The 24,247-nt window shown below is 36.1% G+C and overlaps 1 protein-coding gene across 1 annotated transcript; it reads right to left on the bottom strand.

Moving 5' to 3' along the window:
• Positions 1-2,105: 2,105 nt before the first annotated feature.
• Positions 2,106-24,043, bottom strand: LOC580778 (lysophospholipid acyltransferase 5). Its single transcript, XM_011663782.2, has 12 exons — positions 23,885-24,043; positions 16,336-16,443; positions 11,824-11,930; positions 9,966-10,100; positions 8,867-8,974; positions 7,720-7,902; positions 7,245-7,331; positions 5,637-5,803; positions 4,636-4,783; positions 3,503-3,658; positions 2,563-2,666; positions 2,106-2,182 (listed from the first exon to the last, which is right to left on the bottom strand). Exons 1-12 carry the CDS (start codon positions 24,006-24,008, stop codon positions 2,158-2,160), a joined length of 1,452 nt encoding a protein of 483 aa, XP_011662084.1. The 5' UTR covers positions 24,009-24,043; the 3' UTR covers positions 2,106-2,157.
• Positions 24,044-24,247: the final 204 nt, after the last annotated feature.

Here is a 24,247-nt window from a genome sequence, read left to right as displayed (position 1 = left end):
TCATTCATTTGAAAGGCAGATGCTTTGCAATAACAATTATGATGTACGATGTATGATGTTTCTTGCAAGATTTCCATAATGCACATTATCGTATTCCCATCTATAAGCCATAACATTCAAGGGAAACTTTGTTGCGTTTAAGTGAACCTTTCTTGTACATGTATATCATCATGAATTCAAAACTTGCATTAATGTATAGAAATGAAATTAGGTGCTCGAGAAGAATATGTCATTAAATCACAAGACAAAAGAGACACATGGTCTAACCATTGACAAATACTTAGCCACTCTTAGTTATATATACCTCAGTAGGATGTAAAAGTCTCAGTTTCACATTGTAGATAATTTTATCAGTGCTCATTTAGGAATTTGTGCTCAACGATTAGCGTACATACGCAAGACATGTATAGAATATCATAGACAAAATGTAGCTTCCGGAAAATGGCGCCGTAATTCTGTCCTTAACGGTGGTAGTAGCAACAACAATAATATTGCATAAATAAATGGCACGTGACTTATATCTATTTATTATCATACTATTAACATGGAAGACAGGCTATACAACTGGCATTACATAGCACAAAAACAAACATTTGTTGTACTGGGTCTCCAAGAAATTATCAGACGTTTCTTACGCTGATTTGACAGGACTTTCATCCTTTGCCTGTCTTTACTTTCCATATTACAAAGGAATTAATATTTTACTCGGTCCACTTTTTGTTGAAAAATTGCACAGGTATTTAAAGAGTAAATTTGCATTTCTTTATTTTCTCTTTGTGTAAATCATAAAGGCAAGTGTATATGCTAAAACAGTACATAAATATTAAACTGACTAGCTTCTTGGGCTACAAATGTTTGTCTCCACAACATAATGTAGGACACACTGCATGATCAATATTCACAGCAGAATCAAATCAAACTTTAATCTTTGAATTAAAAACATAATTATTTACATAGAAAACAAAATTATAAAATCATTTCAAATAATAACGTTGGCAGAATCGATTGAGTTGATTATCAGCCTATTTTGCAACATTTTCAGAACATGCTTTATGATGCAGAGTACAATTAAATTTTTTGACAAGTGATAATTACATTATCGGACTACAGCTTTTATAAAGCCATTCACATATCTGGGCAAGAGTAAATGTATTGCAACAAAAAACAGCTTTTAATGCCTCACAAATAAAAAGGTACATGAAAATGGCAAGCTTTACTTCTATCTAGCACACACTTAAAAACACCACTGAGGTTTCATTGATGCATATGACAACCATTAGCCTCTTACAGGACCAAGGTGTATACACTCCACCTTTGGTTTGGTATTAACACCCTTACATGATCCGATATATGTCTACATCTAATAAAAGTCTAAAAGCTAATATTTAACACTCTATAGCAACAATTTACTATTATATCATTTCAGAGGTCATGATTCTTCGATTGGGTTGTTCTTTTATTCAATTTTTAGAATAAATAACTTTAAAATTCATTACGGTATACATGGTAATTCACATTATCAACATGATTGTGCTCCCTTATAAGTACCACTCTACACATTCCTCGAAAAGAATGTGAAAATAAGTAACGGTATTCAACAAATATAAAAAGCAACCTTGTAATTTTAGTGAAGCATAGGTCCACAGGACAAGGGAGCTTAACTAGCTTCAGTCTATGCTGAATGGAATCTACGGTCATTCATTTGAAAGGCAGATGCTCTGCTATAAAAACTATGATGTACACGATTCTTTTTCAAGATTTCTAATACCGTAATGCACATTATTGTATGCTCATCTATAAGCCATAACATTCAAATGAAACTTTGCTGCGTTTAAGTGAGTTTTTTTTTTAATTGCCAGAACCCAAGACAACTCAAATGTACATGTATATCATCATGAAATAAGTATATTATCATGAAATCAAAACTTGCATTTATATATAGAAATGAGAAGAATTTGTCAATCAATCACAGTACAAAAGAGACACATGGTCTTACCATAAACAAATACTCAACCACTCTTAAGGTTCCATATACCTCAGTAGGATGTAAAAGTCTCACTTCTACATCGTAGGTAAGAAGGTAATATACTCGACACTAGTCACGTTAGATCCATTTCAGGAGCTGGAATGACTCTCTCTCATGTCTTTCAGTATCCTTCACTCACTCTTAGCAGTCTGAGATCTAGAATAAATGGAACATTGATACACTGTAAGCATCATTTTAACCTAGATTCGGACAAAACTATTTGAAATAGAGTTAATCCTGAATAATGCCTCGTTCATTGTGATAATGCGAGATGGTTACGGGACAAACTAATTGCCAGGGATAAGTAATTGAGAATTAATGAATCCTTGTCACAAGTGTATTTCTCTGTGTGAGATGCTTACCTGTAGCTCAGTATATCAATGACAGGATCAGTAGTGAAGAAATGACAGAAAATATTTTTCATATTTTTGAATGTATTTGTGTCAATATGCATTAATGAATTACTAAATTGTGTGAAGAAGATTCAAAACATATCCCTATCAGATTAAAATACATGTAGACGAGAAGATACTTACTTTTTTGACATGATAAGCAGATAAACAGGTTTGACTAGTAGAAGGTAGATGAGCGGTAGGATGACAAAGATGATGTGACCAAAGTAATGCACAGCTGCATAGATCTGAGCGAAAGAAAACAAATATTCCAAGATCTTCTCAGTCTCTTAATAAACTAGATTGACTTTTGACTGCTCACTGTCGAAAATGAGGCCTCCGCCATAGAGCGATTTAACAAACCAAAACAGAAGCATTTTTCAAAATTCAAGTTCGATTGAATCCATTAACAGGTTCTCAAAATATTGTGAATACAAGCTATTTTTCTGCTTGTAAGTGTCGGCTTGCATGGTGATGTAGATATACAGTAGGCTTGCAGGTGCACCATGTGAGAGAGAGGGAGGATTGAGGAGTCCTGAAAAGGACTCTCGGTAATCTTTCTTGAGGGTTTGTAGTCCTGAAAAGGACTGTTGGTGTAGTCTTGAAAAAGATTGTTGGTTATCTTTCTTAGCTTATAGTTCTAAGGAGAACTATAGCGCTTGGAGAGGATGGGTGGCGGGAGTGGCTCGATGTTTCAAACAGGTTGACTATCCTGACGATGGATAGTCAACCTGTTCGAAACAGACAGGCAATCGGCTTGTAAATGTCATGGGATTCATGCCCTAAAAGTTTATCATTATGATTGCAGCATAAGCTAAATCCAGAATTTTGTTTAGAATCTGAGACAAAGATACCCAATCCCTTTAAACAAATTATACAGCTGTACTCTATTGGACCTTCCACGGCTGAGATCTAAGGGGGGGGGGGTTGACTTTTCAAAGTGTTATAATGTGCAAACCTACATGTACACTGTTGGCTCCATATGAGTTTCAATTTTTTTTTTTTTTTAACTATCATTGGAAAATATCAAACAATTGTATTTGGTTATTAAAGACACATTACCAGAGTATAACAGTATACTTACTGGGTTATAGTCTGCAAAGAGGAGTAGCTGGAAACCAATGAATGGATAAGCAAACCCTAGAAGCATGAGAACTCTTAGCAAGGGAAACACGAGCATGTACCCAACGCGATAAGAGGTTAGCGGCTTGAATCCAAGCATCCTCCAAAACTCCATTAGCTGAAGAAAACAATAAAAGACAGATTTTAAAGATGGTAAATCATGCAGCTCCACAACAAAATAGCTTCTTTTTTTCCCTCCAAATTAACTAACATTAGGTCAGATTTCCAAATTTCATTACAGAATTACAAACAATTGCATGAAATTGAGAGATTGACACTAGGTGTCAAATCAAAATCAGAGGACCATACATTTTAATAGCTTTAATTAAGCCACGTTGAATGGCTCGGGTCCACTTATGAAATGCCTAGGACATTGTTATCATGAATAATTGCCAATCACCTTCTTTACCAAATTAGAATACTCGATTTAGATTTTGTACAAATAAGAAATCTTGTCCTGTATACTGCTACTTCGAAATATGATCTTGACCTGATGACAGGGTGCCCCATCTATAGAAGAGTATTTTCATCAAGAACAGTGATGAACATACCCCTCTTGTGATGAGAAAGGTGCCCATTCTGAGGTGCAAAACTGTCATATATCTCACAGTTTGTTACACGGGCAGCTGCCCTTTGGCGTGATTACATAGAAATATCATCTTGCTATGCCTTTTAGAGATGTTACAGTTTTAAAAATAAATATAAATGCTGTTTGTTGTGACACATAACATTTTCGATAAAATCTAAGCAATTTCTTTACTCCCACCATCAAAAATGAATTGACTGTTACCCTTGCCCTAAATATTAAAAAGAAGCCCAAGGAATTTTTCTCATAGGGTGTTAAATTTTATTTTCCTTTAAGGCAATCTCTGCATGTGAACCTACACCAAATTTCATTGTCTTATCGAAGTTTGGAACAATTGGGTTTTCACATGTCATTTTCAAAATGCTGGGACTCTGCATTGCATGTTCTTATGGAAGCCATTTGAAAGCACATTACATGAACTTTTTTGAAAGTGGATACTTTTCGTAGAGCAAATAGCTTGATAACAATGTGTTTCATTCTTTTCTCCTGGGATGGGGTGTAGTACTTACAGTTTCCTCACTGAGAAGCTCAAAGAACTCAAAGATGAAAGCATGCAAGTATCCAGTGTAAGGCCCATGCCACATTGCTAGAAAGAGGAGCGTTGCAGCTTGAGACACAGGCCTAGACCCAAGAAACCTCAGTCGCTGGTAAATATGCCTGCATGCAAAATCATCAACAATAGGAGAGAAATTATTCAAGACAAACATCAATCAACTTTTTGTTCTTCAAATTAACTATGCTGGTATATTTTTTTCTTGACATATTGGTTAAATAAAAAAGTCTTGCATCTGCAACTATATACATGTAGAGGAATTAAGTCAAAATATTTGCAAGTAAAACATTGATCCTTGAACCTATCAACAAGTTGATTATTAAAGGATATAGAGCTTATTTTCTTCTTCTTTTCTTTTCAAGTCATGAAATCATTATAATGTTCTATATGCTCTCTTAAACTACTGACCTCCGAGCCCAGTTATTAGTCTTGACATGTTAAGATGCTATCAACTCTCTTAATGACTAACCTTCGAGCCCAGTTATTGGTCTAGACATGTTAAGATGCTATCAACTCTCTTAATGACTAACCTTCGAGCCCAGTTATTGGTCTAGACATGTTAAGATGCTATCAACTCTCTGAATGAATAGCCTTTGAGCCCAGTTATTGGTCTTGACATGTTAAGATGCTATCAACTCTCTTAATGACTAACCTCCAAGCCCAGTTATTGGTCTAGACATGTTAAGATGCTATCAGCTCTCTGAATGAATAACCTTTGAGCCCAGTTATTGGTCTTGACATTATAAGATGCTATCAACTCTCTTAATGACTAACCTTCGAGCCCAGTTATTGGTTTTGACATTATAAGATGCTATCAGCTCTCTGAATGACTAACCTTCGAGCCCAGTTATTGGTCTTGACATTATTAGATGCTATCAGCTCTCTTAATGACTAACCTTCGAGCTCAGTTATTGGTCTAGACATGTTAAGATGCTATCAACTCTCTTAATGACTAACCTTCGAGCCCAGTGATTGGTCTTGACATTATAAGATGCTATCAGCTCTCTGAATGTTGTTGAAGTCTCATAGTTCAAAACATTGACATTTTGACAATGATCCCATCGACTCTCACCATCCTTGTCGATCCCATTATAACCCAAGCCAGTCAGTATACAGCTTCCTTCCTGATAATGATAAATAAATTATCAATTAGTTGTTACATCATCATAAGAGCATATATACTGCCTTCCAAAAGTTTGGTTACACCTGTCTTAACAGGTGCTATGGTCGAGTGGTTAAGTCGCCGGACCGTCGATCACAAGGTCCGCGGTTTGAGACCCGCCGCGGCACTAATGTCCTCTGGCAAGACATTGATCTACATTTGCCACACTCAACCCAGGTGATGTAAATGGGTACCTGGCAGGAATTAATTCTTTGAAATGCTAGAGCGTCGTAATGGCAGTACAGCTAAAGCTGGGGTAATAATCTCGGAGTTTGGAAGTACTTAGTGATTGTAATAAGCGCTATTTAAAAACCGAGTATTATTATTATTATTATTTAGAAGTGATTTTAACAATCACAATCAAATTTGTGCCAGATGTCCAGGGTGTGCCCTGCTGTGGTCACTGTCAGGGGCAGGTTCTTTGATGAGAAGTCTCTATGATTCAAAACATGATACTTCTAAAATTAGAGAAATAGGCATCTCTTGACATACCAATATTCATTTAATTATTCTTTTCCATGTAAGAGTTACACAAAAGCAAAATATAATTCTGCATGGAAAAAAGAAAACAAAAAAGAAGGCATGATTGCTTGATGAAACAATTTACACTTTGATAAACTAATGTCACTTTAAACGCTGATGACTACTCTTCGGTTTGATACCAAATTGTTCCAGTGTCACAAATCTTATGAAAAATGAAATGTTGATGATTGCGAAAATTCAGTTCTTATTTCAGGTATACCTAAATTGTTGGAGGGTGGTGTATATATTTAAAGAAAAGTGATCTTGATTAATAAAGTCCACTTCATAGCAACTATCAAAAAAATTAAGTATGAACCAGATGACCTTTACTGCATGTGTATACAATCTTCAAAAACCTAATTTTAGGTAAAGATTTGACAAAATTAAGATATAAAAGGAGAGAAAAGTAAATTTTTTTTTTACTTATAATTGTGCGTAATTGATTTTTGATTAAAAAGTTCAAATGCTAAGCTGTTTTAAAGGGGCTGTAGCATGGCGAATACTGGTTAACTCCATCTACGACTTCTTTTGGACAACTGCACGTAAACGAATGGACTTGATTAACGTTCAGCGCACACTTCGGTTTCGCATACGTTGCACGCACTGTGAATACTGCGGTTGCGTCGTGCGTAGTCGTATTACACCCCATTGGCCCCGAGTCAGGCCATGGGAAAGACACATAATCTCGTCATGCTTCACCCCCTCTAAAGGTTATTTCATGACTTTCAATCCCAGCCAGGTTACTATATACTACAGGTATACAGTTTGGACCATAACGGCTAACAATGTTAACTCGACTTTTAAAAATTAGACTGTTATCAGTCATAACAAATATTAATAGAGAGTTGCCATGCCATTTGAAAACAGTATAGAATACCTACAGCCATGACCCATGATGTGATGTACTTGCTTCTATCAAAGATACCCCAGAGGAGGATAGCTAGCACTTGGCTGAGGAAGGAGGAGTGCTAGGGAATAAAAGAAACATCCAAATATTAAAGTGACTCAGTAACATTGATGAAGGTTGATAAAAAAACTGTAATTTTTGTATGAAATGTTACTTATTTATTACATTCCTTTTACTGTACTTACCGTCGTAACAAGCAAAAATTCCTGAGAAAATGCTCAAACCACAAAAATATTTATGGTTTTCTCTGAAAGTGGCACTGTGCAACACCTTCTAACAGTGATTAAAAGTAAATTCTCCCAACCGTAAGGGATAGGGTTAGGCTTTATACACATTAGCATCATTTCATGCACCAATCCTGCCCCCCCCCCCAATCCATCCATCTATCAATTCACTGTATCCTTACAACATTCCCTCATATATCTTAGCATCAATCTTTCAATCTTTACCATGAATGTGTCACTCTTGAGGTATGTTTGACTGTAGATGGGAAGACAGAAGACAGTCAAACCAAGATAAATCAGACCCTGCATGAACCTCTTGAAAGCAGGTCGGAGGTTAGAGGGATTCTCCATCTCCCCCTTTGGTAACAACTGTTGATTCGCCAGGTACAAGTACTGCCGCATTGAGAACTGCAATGTAAAACATAGGTTCATTAGCAAATAACCTTGCTATGAAGCTTATTTGTACACTTAGTTATAAATGCCCAAAAGAATGAATGCTGCTGTGTCTCCAACATGCCTCTGCCAACATTCAAATTCATTCTTTCATTTCATTTCATTTATTACTCAAATGTTCAGGACACATTGTATTTCAGCATGATAATGCCTATGCATACAGTAAATGGGGCCAATAAATGGCAAAGCTGGACAACGATTAATAAGGCTAAAAAACACAATTTCATGACCACTGACAAATGACTAAATAACTAAAAAAATCATTTCATCTTTCTATGGTGACACAGGTGAATGTTTAGGTCAATCTTCTTAAATGGTAATTCAGATTTTGTGAAAACAAGGCTAAACTACAACCATATAGAATGTCCCCTCCCACTATCTGTGAACCACACCCCTGTAGAATTTCCCCTCCCATTATCTCTAAACCACACCCCTGTAGACTGCTCTCCTTCATTGATATCTAAGCCACGCCCCTTTCACACGTTTCCTTCCACTATCTCTAAACCACACCCCTTTTACATCTTTCCTTCCAGTATCTCTAAACCACACCCCTTTTACATCTTTCCTTCTATTATCTCTAAACCACACCCTTTTTACATCTTTCCTTCCATTATCTCTAAACCACACCCCTTTTACATCTTTCCTTCCATTACATGTATCTGTAAATCACACCCCTTTTACATCTTTCCTTCCACTATCTTTAAACCACACCCCTTTCATATGTTTCCTTCCACTATCTGAACCATACCCCTTTCACAAGTTTCCTTCCACTCTCTAAACCACACCCCTTTCACAAGTTTCCTTCCACTATCTCTAAACCACACCCCTTTCATATGTTTCCTTCCAATATCTGAACCACACCCCTGTATAATGATCCCTTACCTGTTGAAAACCCCCTTTCTGAATCTTTCCTGCTTACCTGTGGACCACCCATGAAGGCAGCAAAGAAAAAAGCAAATCCTGCGACCTCCAGGAGACTCGGAAGTCTTGGAAGATAGTTCTCCTTCTGGTCCTTATTTAGAGTTTGCTAATATTTGAAAGAAGAATTGTAATAAAAAACATAAAGCTTAATAAAAGTTATCAAACATCACAAATTCTGGTTAAAGTATTTTTGTTTTTATTAAAAAATAATACTTAACGACATAATATATTTACAATAATATCATATCAATAAAGTATGGATGTATACAGAACATGGTTCAACACAGGACAACACAACACAAAACAGCACAACACAAAGACAATGCCTCACTCTAGTCAGTTAAGGCTCACCCTGACATACATGTACATCAAGGTTATATATCATGTCAGAGATGTATATGACTTTTACCAAAACATCTTTATCTGTGTAGACTGGTTTGTTATCTCTATGCATCAATGGCTAATGTAAATACATTGCACATCTTGGTATTTCATCCTACATGTTCCCTGACTGCTGTTGCTGTTAAAGTGCTTAAAATTTCTTTACACACATCCTAATAGATCATGAGTCAAGTGAAATAACTAGATTTTTGAAGCACTTTTATTTTCATCCTTAATAATTAATAGCCCATGAAAACTGTTGCCTCTCATTGTAGGATATAATTAGTAGAGGCAATGTGGAGGCAATGTGGTCCAGTAAATAAGTTTCTGGAGTTTGAACCACAAGATACAGGTTTGAAATCCCTGTCGCAGCACTAATGTCCTTTGGCAAGACATTAATCTACATATGCCACACTCGACCCTGGTGATGTAAACCTTGTAATGCTTGTGTACTGTAATGACACCTGTGTTAAAGCTAAAGTAGTAATACTGGAGTCCCAGGAGTGGCAATGTGCCGGATATGAGCGCTAAACAACACTCCACTATTATTATCAATTTCAGATCATGAATACATATGAAAACAGTGGAAGAAAGATGGACAGAGACAAATTGAATACCTAAATAAACAAATAAATGCATGAACACACACCCTTACATAAGAAAAATAACAAACAAACAAATAAATGAAAGAATGAAAGGCTGAAAATATAATTTACCTTGTCAGGTTTATGGCCATCATAGACATCTAATGTCATACCAATCATCTTGAGACACATAATGCACTGAGGAGTGTCCCAAGCAAGCATGTGGAATTCATCTTTCTTTAAGAAGTATGCGACTAGTAGGTATCCCTAGAAACATCCAAAAGAAAAAGAGGTTATTACAAACTGCACTATTCATAAGATGAAACTCAGATGATAGGTAATCGACAATAATATATGCATCATGCATACAGTATGTGTACTTCATGTCCAAATATCTCAAAATATATAAGAGCACAAGTCAAGTTTCACCACTAGACCATTCTAATTAGTGCTGTAACATCACGGATATCTCCAATTCCGTTTAACCGCCAGTCAAAACCGGACGGTTTTCGGTTAAACGATTTAAAAAAATTTTTTTTTTTTTAAATTTAAAAAAAAAAAAAAAAAACTTTTTTTTTATTTTTTTTTATTTTTTAACCGACTCTGTCGGCAGCAGGTCCGTGTGAAAAAGCGGGAAGGACTTTCATTTAACTGCGAGGTGCATTTAAAGGGGCCGATTTGTGCTTGTGAACTTGTCACAAATAATAGTAACAATGTCGTTTTTAGAAGAATGTGTAAGATCATTAATGTAAATTAAAAACAGTAGAGGACCTAGGATAGAACCTTGTGTAAAAGTTGGATGAATTATTATTACTATAAACTACATATTGAGATGATGAGATCTATTACACAGATTACTTTCAAACCAAGATGACAGACAAATTGGACTGTTGTTCTAGTTTTGGAGTGGTGAGTCAACACACAGATTACTGAGCTGGGAGACATTGCCAGGCATAGTGCCAGGTGGAGGGGCATAAATCGAATCTTTAAAAAAAAAAAAAAAAAATTATTAAAAAAAAAAAAAAAAAAAAAAAAAAATCGGGAAAACGAAACCGTCCAATTGAAAACGGAATCTGCCATGGGCGGTCGGATACCGGACGGTTAAACGTTTGACTACAGCATAGAATCATCTTTGACAGAATTCTCAAATAATGTAAATCAAAGATTTTAGCGTATCTTTTAAATTTGAGTGAGCATGTACTTAAAGAGGAACTTAAAATGAGACAAACCTGCCATATACAATACATAGATGCTTGTTTTGACTTCAAAAGAATGTAAAGAGGATACACAATTAAAAACAAAAATTTTGGATGCGCAGGTGTACATGTATGACTCAACTTTCTACCCTTTTCAAAAGTTGCAGTTCTCAACTTATGCAGAAATCAATATTCATAACAATTGCAGAGCCATTTCAGTACAAAACTTGCCCTTTTTACCCTCACTATCACCAAAATCTACAGCCTACAATGTACATCTTAAATGATTGTGGCATTACTCTTCACCTAGTTATGTACAATTTAAAGCATAATGAAAAACAATCTTCTTGGGTTTAAAAGTTTTGTGTTTCCTTCAGGTCATGATCCTATGGTTTTCATGGTTTTACATCTGGCACAAATGGACTTTGAAATGCCATTTTTAGAACAATGTTGCTCAATGAAGCTGGTATGGATTAAATGTAAATACAACCAAAATAGACAACTACTCTAAAAGAAAGCAGAAAATTAAGAGAAGGAAACTGATGAAAGTTTCCATTAAATCTGACTAAATATAAGAAAGTTATGAATTTTTGAAAGTTGTAATCACTATACGTATGGGCACTTAAAATTGGCTAAAGCGGCAATTTATCATTTGAAAGCATACTCCTTCTTCAAGAAAAGCAAGGATATATATTTATACAGCTTATAGGTTTTTTTTAATAAAACTTATTTTCAGGTCTTGTTTTTTCTGGGATGCACTATGTATCAAGTGCATGTAATAATAGTAGATTTACCATGTTGTATGTAAAGGAAGCTACCACTGACGTTCTTGTTCCCCCTAGCAGCTGAAGAAGTAGAAAGTTTGCTACTATGGTCACAATGTAGTGCAGACAATCCAGTCCTACAAAACAACACATCATCAAGGTTATATTAGGTAGAACGGCTATGTGGTTATTAAATGGCAATCCAGACTTGATAATGAGTCCAAAACTAACATGCACAAGTGACTGCTCTTATTTATAAGGTTATCTATCATTTACATGTACTGTACAAGCATAGCTTCTTTCTTTTTTTTACTAGATTCCCGCATATTTCACTGCAAATATATTTATCTAAGTTCATTTTAAATACCATGCAATTGTATTTTTTTCTATGAATGGTATTTTATTTTTACTTTCATGGCTTGACATCATATACTTATAATTATCAAGTAGATCTGTTTATAATAATAACAGTTTTCACTTGCATGTATCTTGCTGTTGATGTTTAAGCTTATAAAAGTAGGGAGTTAACAGAAAAGAAATTTAGCTTCAAAGAGACAGAGAGAGAAAGAGAGGGAAAGGGAGGGAAAGGGAGAGGAAAGAGAAATAAATTGAAATTATGATACAGGCAGGAGATTAAGATTAACTAGAAGTTACAATAACAAACATCTGGTCAGAGCGTGTGTTAATGAGGTTAATACATAATTTTTCTGTGTCAAATTCTATAGCTCTGTTAAAAGCAAAAAGAAGCAAAACTTTGCATTTAAAAGAGAGAGAACAGGAAATGACTTGAGATTGCAAGGATGTGGTTAATACAATACAATACAATACAATGAACATTTAGGGCGCCATTCCCATAAGGCTCAGAGCGCTAACATCAAATAATATTATTGGTCTTTACTACATGTAGTAATTAAAGGCTACAATTAGATATTCCATATAAAATATTAAATTCAATTGATTAAATTAAATAATTAAACATAGAGGAGAATTCATGTAAAGAGATGAGTTTTCAGAGCCTTCTTAAAAATATCGATAGAGGCAGATTGTCTGATGGACATGGGGAGATTATTCCACCCTTTGGATGCTGCTACCGTGAAAGTCCTATCCCCGGCTTGGACACGTGTAATTGGATAATTTAGACGGAGGTTATCATTTGAAGATCTGAGATTTCTGCTTGGTGTATATAAAGTTAAACAATTAGACAGGTAATTAGGAGCTAGGTGGTGCAATGATTTATAGACATATAAGAGTAACTTAAAAATGATTCGCTGTTGAATTGGAAGCCAGTGAAGGGAATTAATTAATGGTTGAGCTGAATGACTTCTACCGACCTCAAACACAAGGCGTGCTGCCCAGTTTTGTAGGCGCTGGAGACGGTTTACATGTAAGTTTGGAAGAGAGGAAAGAAGTCCATTACAATAATCAAGTCTAGAGAGAATTAAAGACCTTACAGCATGATGACAAGTTGATTGATCAATATATCTACGAATTCGTGATATGTTCCTTAAGTGAAAAGTGACCGTTCTACTAACATTGTTAATATGTGAATTCATACTTATTCATATTTAAGAAGATATGAACAAGAATCGCCTGGTCAGGGAATAATTTAGTTCATAATCTTTTTAAGCGGCAAATTGTATATCTCTTTTAGAAAGCAAAAAGAGAAGAGATTTAGCTTTTTGAAAGTTAGACTTAACTGGGGATGAGAATAAATCACCATCAAAGGAATTATTGATGACGAGACTCTTTTCACTTCACAATAGTGTTTAGTAAAAGTAGAGAGCAAATAGAAAATATAGTCAGCATTTAAAAGAGAGAACAGGAAACTGGGTCGAGATTACAAGGTTTTGATTTAGAAGGAGAAAAAATGTCACTAATTTTAAAAGAAAGAGAACAGGAACTGTGTCAAAAATACAAGTGCAAAATTTAGAAGGAAAAAACAAAATATCAATTATCACCAAGGCAGGACATACCCTAAAGAGTGGCAAATACTATTACTGAGAGTCATTTCCAGGTCTCCCCAATCCTCCCCCTCTCTTACATGGTACAAGCCTACTGTATACTATAACTCTTTTAAAAAGTGAGACAAAAAAGAAAGGGGTTTGTTTTTTAAGGGGCTTTTTAGTAGGGGCTTGTTTCTTTCTCAAAAATCAGGTTAGCTCTTTTGGAAAGCTGGAGTTAACTAGCAAAGAGAAATTTGATGAGCATCAAACAGGGATTCTGTTTATCTATTTAACCTGATGATTACAAAGAGATGAAAGAGAGAGAGAGAGGAAGAGGGGTAGAATAAATGACCGTCTAAATAAAATAATACTGATACAACTTTAGGACAGCAAAATACAAAACAAAACAAAACAAAAAATTGGTCAGCGTCTGAACAGGACGTCTGTTAATTCTTAATCTTGAAATTAAAGCAGCAGTTCTTTTAGAAAAGTATAAAAGAATAGCTTTAAAATAAAACAAGAACAACCTGTGTTGATATCATGCGTGATTTCCCATTCTTTACCCAGCTTGAAAAGAAAGCAAACAAATTTACACTATTTTTTTTTTTAAAGTCCAAAAATCCTATAAAGCTTGTCTAAAGTACCTAGTAAAAACTGCACAACTGATAACCTTTTTATGTTGCTTTAATAAACTAGGTTATCCAACCCCCTTGTTGAAAGAATAAAGAAGAACTTTCGAGCAGATAAGGGTTCAACTAAATAAAATATAGCAGGACGAGATCCCGTTAGTTGTTGCGGTAAGCCTTTTCAGCGCAATGAAACACATTGCTTCGCTACCCCAAAGAGGATTAGAATTCATGACTAAAATTAATTTAATCTTAGGTTTTTCATGAGAAGAGATCCTAAAGAAAAAGGGAAAATATTTTTTATTCAAATAAATAAATAGGTGCTAAGACTTTTTTCAAAATGAAATGACATTGAAAAATGAAAACTAAACGCTAAATGAAGACAAAACAGAAGCAAATTTGGAAGCATTTTTCTCATAGAAATACTTTCCCAGGCCCCTATACTTCTCAAGTTTCAAAACTAATATCTCCACTTATACTTCCTCTCTAAAGTCGAGCTATAGCAAATTAAAGCTTATGAAACTGAAAATCAGAATCAATCATGCAATGAAATTTGAAAGAAACACCACTTCAGTCTCAATTTGAATTGATTAGTCACATATTATGTGATTCCTTTATCTTTAGGATGAAGTTGTCAATGCAAAAAGCAACTAGATGGAACTTCAACTGCGCGCAGTCGAAATGATGCCTCCGTCATAGAGCAATTTTACAAACCAAAACAGAAGAAATTTGTCAAATTCAAGTTCAATTGTAATCCATTAACAGGTTCTCAGAATATCGTGATTACAAGCAATTTCTCATATACATATATGACCCTTTGATCTTTGACCTCATGACCCTAAAATCTACTCAGCTCATTGGCTCTGCAAGATGTCCCGAGTTAAATAGTAATCCCTCTGTCAGTTCTAATGAGAATGCGTTCACAAGCTATTTTTGCATACATTATGAGCCCATGACCTTTGACCTATGACCTCATGACCCAAGAATCTACTCAGTTCATTGGCTCTACAAGATACATACATAAACTAAGTTTGGCAGGAATCCATCAATCTGTTCTAATGATAATGCGATCACAAGCTATTTTTCAATACATAATAAGCCGCATGACCTTTGACCTTGACCTGATGACCCCAAAATCTAATCAGTTCATCGGCTCTGCAAGTAACAAACATGACCTAAGTTTGGCAGGAATCCATCAATCGGTTCTTCAGATAACGCGATCACGAGCTGTTTTTGCATACATAATAAGCCCTGTGACCTTTGACCTCGTGACCCCAAAATCTAATCAGTTCATAGGCTCTGTAAGATACATACATGACCAAAGGTTGGCAGGAATCCATCAATCGGTTCTTCAGATAACGCGATCACGAGCTGTTTTTGCATACATAATGAGCCCTGTGACCTTTGACCTTTGACCTTGTGACCCCAAAATCTAATCAGTTCATCGGCTTTGTAAGATACATACATGACCAAAGTTTGGCAGGAATCCATCAATCGGTTCTTCAGATAACGCGATCACGAGCTGTTTTTGCATACATAATGAGCCCTGTGACCTTTGACCTTTGACCTTGTGACCCCAAAATCTAATCAGTTCATCGGCTCTGCAAGATACATACATGACCAAAGTTTGGCAGGAATCCATCAATCGGTTCTTCAGATAACGCGATCACAAGAACGGGACGTACGGACGGACAACCCGAAAACATAATGCCTCCGGCTACTTCGTAACGGAGGCATAAAAAGTGTTCAATCATAACTACCATATGCTGTTGGTTAAAATAATGCCAATTTAATCTCTTTTTTTTCTTAATCGTTAACAGAAAGAATGTTCACTCTACATGTTGTCTGTTGGCTTTTTTATACATGTATCTCAAGGTTTTATATCAGACATCTATCCATGCATGGGCATTACCCAGTTATCTATGATACACAGAATGAAGGAAGCAAAAGTTCATATGAAATTCTAAACCTACCGAAGTTGAAGTAGGCAAGAGATAGACCAGCTGCTGCGTAGAAAAGATGTTGAGTGCTTGGAGCTGAGTGGAGGACATAACGTCGAGAAAACAGGCCAAGAGGGTAGCCTGCAAAACATGACAATACAAATAACAAATGAAGGTCATGGTCAAGGTCTTAAATGTATTGGACATCTCACCTCTGTCCAAATATTAAAATTCATGTAACATAAAGTGTTTTCACCTTTAATTAGACTATTATTAACCGGCTGACTACTGAATTATTTAATTCATATACATGTACCAGTAAGCAATGGGGTTGTTGTTGTTGTTGTTGTAGGTAATAGTTCTAATGGCGTTCATTCAGTATTGAATATATACGCCATATCTTTAATTTTATAAGGAAAATCAGTTATAAATAAGAAAACTGAGGATAAAGATTTGTAATGATATAATTAATTTATCAGTAACGCAATTTATTAGGAGTCTCTGGATGGTTTGCAACTTCGTGTTTCTGCTTTTTTTAAAAATGGGTTAAGTGTTTAGTTAAGCAAACTGGACTTGGATTGGGCATCAGTGGTAGTGGGGGCTTTTCTTGCACACGCCACACCCTTTGCCTTTGGCAGTAGAGGCACATTGCCGATTTAGGAGACTCTCTACCAATCACGAGACTGTCTCCCATATTGGAGATTTTGCTTACAAAAGAACAATAAAAACAATACCAACAAGAAGGCTATTATTCCAAGCCAAATTTTTGCCTCTCGGAGGTACAGTGTAAGGAGACTTTATAACTTTTGTGTGTCGATCATAAAAAATATATTATCAAAACAAAAGTAGACAGTGAACTTTTTAAAAGTAGACGATCAAATAGGGTAATTTGTCATGAGGATTACCGGTAGTGCTCATAACATTATTTGAACTGAGGAAATCTGTTTGCAGCAAAGGAAATTGGTACCAGTAATCTCCCAAATAGGCTATCAATAACATTGACACAAGTCCCTAGTATCAGAGACAGTCTCCTACACCCTTACAGCCTTACCATCCTATATCTAATGTACATGTAAGTAGAAATAACATGCAAGTGTAAGAAGAGAAATATTGGGCCCATTACCCATAAAACTTTAAAATATTAGCCTAGAAATGACCACCATAACAGATGTCACTATACATGTCATGAAATTGCAACTTTTACAAATTTTAATGCAATGTTTATTGATGTTTTTTCCTCCCCCCCCCCCCTTTCCCCCTTTTTTGTCCTTCTCCTCCTTCTCATCTTTCTTTTCTTTTTAAAACTTTATTTCAATCAATATCAGGTGCATCTGGTCAGGTACATGTATGGGGAGGAAGGTCAGCGGATCATAGTTATTAGGTAAATTTTGTCCATACCCGACAGCTTGACCGGATGCACCTGCTATTGCAATGTTTATATATGTTTTCTATTGATATTGTCTCAATTCATTTTTTGTTATATTGTTGTATATATGTCAGTTGATTTGCCAAATGAAATAATAAACAGAAAAAAAGTTGAGATTTTTCTGGCAAATCTACCAAGATTCTGGGTTGTAAAAAAATGGCCACGTCTACCTGTAATACAAATACAATTTTCTGATAATTCAGGTGTAATTTTTCAAGTTTTCTGCGTGTTGCTAATCGGTTCATGGCGATCTCAACTGGCATACCGCCATCTACTGATTTAACTTGCTAAAATTTAGCATCCTACATCAAAACATCTCAGTGTCACACTGCATGCATTTCCTTCCTTAGAGCACATTTTACGGAAGCATCATCAACACATGTCAAAGGTCAACATCATTGTAATGCAGATCGTAACATCATCCGTTACATGAGGAAAGGAAGCAAAGCTGTATTGCTCTGGTAAGATATTTGCTAATTTGAGGTTTATTTTTACCTCCGATATTGAATTGCAGTGCATCATTAGGAGTAGGAGTAGGAGCAGGATAGCAAACGTTAAAGCCAGTCACTGAGCAATATTCGTCGGGTGCAGGAAGGAGTGAGTTCGGATAATAATAATAATAATAATAATACTCAGTTATTTTATAGCGCATAACACATTACAGGATAGCATGTCCCTATGCGCTTCAAATAGAAAGGAAAGAATTCCAAGAAAAAGTCATACAAATTAGGAAATCCACTTAGAAGTTAAGAAGTACATGTAGTGTTGAACGCATTTGGTGCATTTTAGGGTTTGTTTACCTGTCTCTCCGCACAGGTCTTTGGGCGTCAGTTAACGCTTGGTGATAGTTACCAATATCATATTTTACATTCCCATAAGGTTAAGTCCACCCCGTTTACAGTTAGACTTCACGCATTATAGGAGTGAGTGAAGTACGTAAAACTTTAAGGCTTATTGGCTGATCGACGGGTAGTTTTGAATTTGAATTTGAATGGGCGCGGTCAAGCAGCACAGAGAGCTAGAGCGCAATGTTGACAGTACCTTGACTTGTGGGCGGGATTTTCGCTCTTCTGTTCGAGTCTTTAAAAAACATTCAGTTCATAATTTAAGCTTTCCAAAAATACCTGAAAAGTTGAGCGTGGGAAAAGCAAACCTAGCTATTGCTACATGAGATGGGCCATGCAAAGTTCAGCATGCTGCGCCAGCTCAAGGAACGCAGTCTAGTCATTAATTATTGGTGGTCGCTAATGTTAATGAAACAGGCAGCTACATGTACATGTAGCTACCATCGGCAAAATGAAAATCATAATTAACTTGACGAGATCTCATCGGCTTGGACTAGCAATGAGCAATTTGCACAGTCTCTGTAATAGGTCCACATCTACCACATCTAGAGTTCATAGCTTGATTATTATCAATAATCATGCTATGAACTGAACTGTAAAAGTATGAGATGTGCTCAAATAAAATAATCTACGGTACACTTCTGATTTTTTATAAAAATGTTACAGTCGATGACTTTAATTAGAGTTCATTCAATCAGTTAAAGATGAAGTTGAGTTCTGGTCATGCGATTGCATTGTGAAAGAAACGGTGTGGAATCGACCAGAAAAGGTTGATCATCTAGCATATAAGAATTTGTGTGTATTGCAAGTTTCTGGAATCATCGAAATGATAAGAAATTTGGCCAAGTCTTGGTAAAGTTAAAAACACTGTACACAGAAAGATGTATATGGGACTACACGAACACGTGGCATGACATATTTAGAATATGAAGGCATTTGAAGAGCCATGCTTTTCAGGGAACATGACTTATCTGATGTTCTTCCACACGCTCACAAATTGTTTTTCACCTCTTCCCAGAACTCAACCTTCTCTTTAATGTTCTTTGGTCTGAAAAAAGATAAGGGTGTTGGGATAGGGGTAATTCTAATACGTTGCAACATTTTTAAAATGCAGAGAGCCCCTGCAGCCGGCTAGCATCGGCAAAAAGTAAATCATAATTCGCTCAATGAGATCTCATCGGCTTGGAATAGCAATGAGCCATTTGCACAGTCTGGGTAACAGGTCCACATCTACCATAGATCATTAACAACAATACTACAAACGCTGACCACAACCAGGTCAAAGTACAACCCATAAGCAGTATTACAATAATACGAAAACACCGCGAACGATGTCACATGACACCCAGCTGTTTTGTTCGGAATTACAACAGAACAACGCACACAAACTTCAGATCTGACACAAAGCGACGCCCCATATGTCAATCTTCATCCCAGCCATGCAAAAATGGCTACCAAACACACTGACATTTTATGCATTAAAGAGAAGGTTGAGTTCTGGGAAGAGGTGAAAAATAATTTGTGAGCGTTATCATTCTTATTATGCAAGTGTGGAAGAACATCAGATAAGGCATCAAATGCCTTTATATTCTAAATATGTCATGTAACATCGTAAAACTCGGGGGTAGGATTTTTACGCCACGTGTTTGTGTAGTCCTATATTCATCTTTCTGTGTACAGTGTTTGTAACTTTACCAAGACTTGGCCAAATTTCTTATTATTTTGATGATTCCAGAACCTTGCAATACACACAAATTCTTATATGCTAGATGATCAACCTTTTCTGGTCGATTCCACACCGTTTCTTTCACAATGCAATCGCATGACCAGAACTCAACTTCATCTTTAAACAGGTGACGCACTTCACACATAACTGACGCACACTCAGCATACGTACACACATAAAATAGACAAAATCAACAAACATTTCAGTACAACTTCACATTTTTTAACCTTAAATATGACGAAAATAAGAATTGTTCAACCTTAAAGGGAGTGTAGCTTGATCGTCTGACGAAACTACGCGTCTTTCCTGTGGCCTGACTCGAATCCAAGAAAAAGAGCCCTTCTCAATCTCGTGCATATTCAGCAATTTTGAGCGAACGGTGCTCTATATCATGAGTATTCATATTTGCTGTGCCGCAACCGCGCATGGGTACTTTCTCTTCATGTTGAATCAAAGATACAACATGGATGAATCGTCGGGTTAGGACGAAGAATCACCCTTTTTCCCATTGAAGACTTCTTAAAATTATAATTTCAAATTGTTGGAAAGATGCCCAGAGGTGAAATTTGATGTTGAAGTGGGGGTATGATGGCTGTGGTCTGTCTTCTATGGCAGAAATTTAGATTGTGCCACTGCAGGGCTAGTTGCATGGGGTGGCCGCTTACCAATGTCGTAATTGAATATATAATATATAATATAATATATATAACGGTATGTGAACTGAGATGTGTACCCGCTATGATCCGCTAGTTTCTAGTAGTACGTACTCCTTTCCTCCCATTATGCATGCTAGTTGGGATGATCCATTCAAGGAAAAGGTGAATTTTTTAAAAACTTGACAAATTTACCGTAACAGATAAACAATGAATATTTGGGTTACCCGTAGTAATTCGGTACACGCTTTGATTGTGTCGTTGCGCATATAGCTTTGTGACATACATTGCCGCCCGCCGGGTAATTCATGGCCGCCCACCGGGGAACTCGCACCATTTTGAAAGGTGGACAATACTGACCACGCTATGGGTCAGTTATTTGTACCTTCTATTTAATAAGTAAATATAGGGTAGAGTGCCCGGTATTCGGTCACTTAAGGGAAAATCGCTAATAGTTTGAATTCTTATCTTTTTTATTTGGCAATCTATCCATCAAAAGAAGAGAAAATTAGTCCTCTAACAGGATTTTAAAGTCACTTAAAATACAGAATGATGATAAGCAAAATATTTCCAAAAAAAAGGAGCATTTTTCTGCCCAAAATTCAGTCGCGCCGAATAGAATTCGGTCACACGATTTGTGCGTGGTATCTCCATTGACAAGTAGCGAAGCGTATTTGCACACTATTTTCACACAATTGCGCAACAAAGCACTGAATGACAGTGCGTTGGCCGAATACTGGACGAGCGCTACCGCATGGCAAGGGTATTGCACATCGGAAAGTGCATCATTTGCAAATTCGCCGCGACGGAGTGAACACGGAAGTGATACTCTTCACACACATACTAAATTCATTGCGACAGCACACGCAGTTGTTTCACAATAGGCTTCTGCATATGGCTATGCATGTTAGCGCATGTGCTAACAGAACCCGGAAGTGCATAAAGTTGTGTCTCTTGGATGCTCATTTTTTATAAAGCATGAATCCCTTAGCATTGATCTACCACGACCACTAGGCTTTAATGCTGTACACGTGTCTGTCATTTTAGTTCCAATAATATTTGATAATTGATAGGTGACCTCATCATTGCCTTATTGGTCATATTTCATTGGCTATCTATTTCTATTCATCTTTGGGGAGGGGGGAGGGTTGAAACCGAATTAGCCATGTACGTGTAGGATTATGGATAGGCTTAAAGATATATCGTGGATGTTTCTTAGAAATGTTTAAATTTAAGTCACATTTTCTTCTTCCATTGAAACCATAATTATTGTAAGCAAACCAATTCAAGTACCCTTTTTAATTGAAAACAGCAATGTATTATTTTTATCCATATCATTTCTGGTAAACAAAGCTGACAATTGATCAATTCAAATTCAAAGTTTATTCAAAACTCTTCATGCATAAACACATTTAAAACATACAAATACAGAATGGAATGATAAAAAACAAGATAGTGATATAACATGAAATTCTAAATGAGAATGAACCTTGAATTATTAAAATTGCCAATATATGAACAGCTGGCCGATGAGAAGGGGAAGTGATTTTTTGAAGAAGGGTGATTATATCGCTAAAGAAACTTGGCATTGAAAAAAAAAAAAAAAAAAAAAATAGATTGAAAGTACAACATCATTTTTATGCCTACATGTTGCCTTGATTTGGATGTAATGGATGGTTAGCGTGAAGAGCTCCTGAAAATGACATACGATTGGGGAGGAGAGAGAGGGGAATGATCCCCAGGGGTAGGAGGTAGAAGTGAGAGAGTGAATGGTATCTGGAAGGAAAAAGTGAGAATATAGTGAGCGAAAGGGAGAGAAAGACACAGAGAAAGAGAGAGCACGCGATAAGATAGAGATAGCATTTTGTCAGATCAGAGAAACAGGGAGATGAAATGAAAATGTAAAGAAGTGATAATACAAATTATACAGAAATTGTAAAAGCTGAATATGAACATTAAACCACAAATCATTAAACTATAACATATAAATAAAAGAAATAAGAATGTTACACACCATTGTCCATAGTCGATTCATAATCTTTTATTAGGATACCATCATACCTTTCGGGCCTATGTGCATTATTATTCCCTCTCTAATAACATTATATTTTCAATATCAAATCAATTATATAACAAGTATTTATTAGACTTTAGAATAAAAACTGGCTGAGAAAAGATATTTTGCATAATATTCCTCGTCACAATAAACAAAAAAAGTACGTATTGATAAACTATCACATTACGGTATCCTTCAACTACCTTTTGATTGGACTGTCGAGAAAAAAACACTCACCGGTTCTTCTTCAATTTAAGAATCTTTACAGAAATGTGCAAATCGTTTGATGATCTACATTTGATAATGACACTATGTATTATTTATTTTAGGAGAATTTATATGTATATATTTTTGGGGGAACAATTTTAGCCCCAAAACTTGTTTTGAGTTATTCATGATAAATCAAATGGATCGTGACAAAGACTATGTTCTTGAGCTGCTAGTATCGCGATATATCGATATCATGTCTGTCATGGCTTCGTGAAACGGTTTATCCACTTCATGACATCTCTGTAGGCCGCCGACAAAGAGACTGTCATGGAGTTGGTTTCATGAAACGGCCCCCAGCTAGGCCTAGGTCCCGCGAAACAGCCGCACACAGAGACACAACTCTAGATCTAGAGACTAGAGTACCGATTTTGAGTGAAATCAGTTGAGCTTTGCACAGTAGTGTTTGAAATGTTGAGAATCAATAGAACAGGATTTAATACACAGCCAGGATAGTAATGCAGCTGTATGTGTGTGATCAGGCAGCATTTCCGCCATAGTCTATGGCCACCCGCAAAATACAATACACGGGACTGAGTGGATGAATGAATGACTTCAACGAGTTAAGTTTCCAAATCATGTCTGACCTAATAGTATACATATACTTACAGATAAGAATTGAAACGTAGAATCTCAAATCTACGATAGGAAATCCAATAGTACTCGATAGTTCTTCAAAAAATCTAGAAATCGGGTTGATTTCCATCATTTTTAACATTCCAAGGTGTGCCATTGTTGCTGATATCCTCCTACTGCTCCTTGGCCTTGAAACTAGCAACCAATAAGGCAGCCGATATTGACGGGTTACAGTGTCTCTAAAACAATCAATTGAAAACAAAAATGAAAATTTTGCACGTCTCCATTTAATGGAAAGGCAATAGCAGTAAGAGATAGATTTTAATGATTTTAAAGCTATCGTATGACATTGTAACTAGATCATGACCAATACAATTTACTCACATATATGTCACA

The sequence above is a fragment of the Strongylocentrotus purpuratus genome, unplaced genomic scaffold (genome assembly GCF_000002235.5).
Source record: "Strongylocentrotus purpuratus isolate Spur 01 unplaced genomic scaffold, Spur_5.0 spur5_scaffold_16, whole genome shotgun sequence".
NCBI lineage: Eukaryota > Metazoa > Echinodermata > Echinoidea > Camarodonta > Strongylocentrotidae > Strongylocentrotus > Strongylocentrotus purpuratus.
Note: the sequence above shows the minus strand (reverse complement) of the source record. Positions and strands in the feature narration are given on the sequence as shown.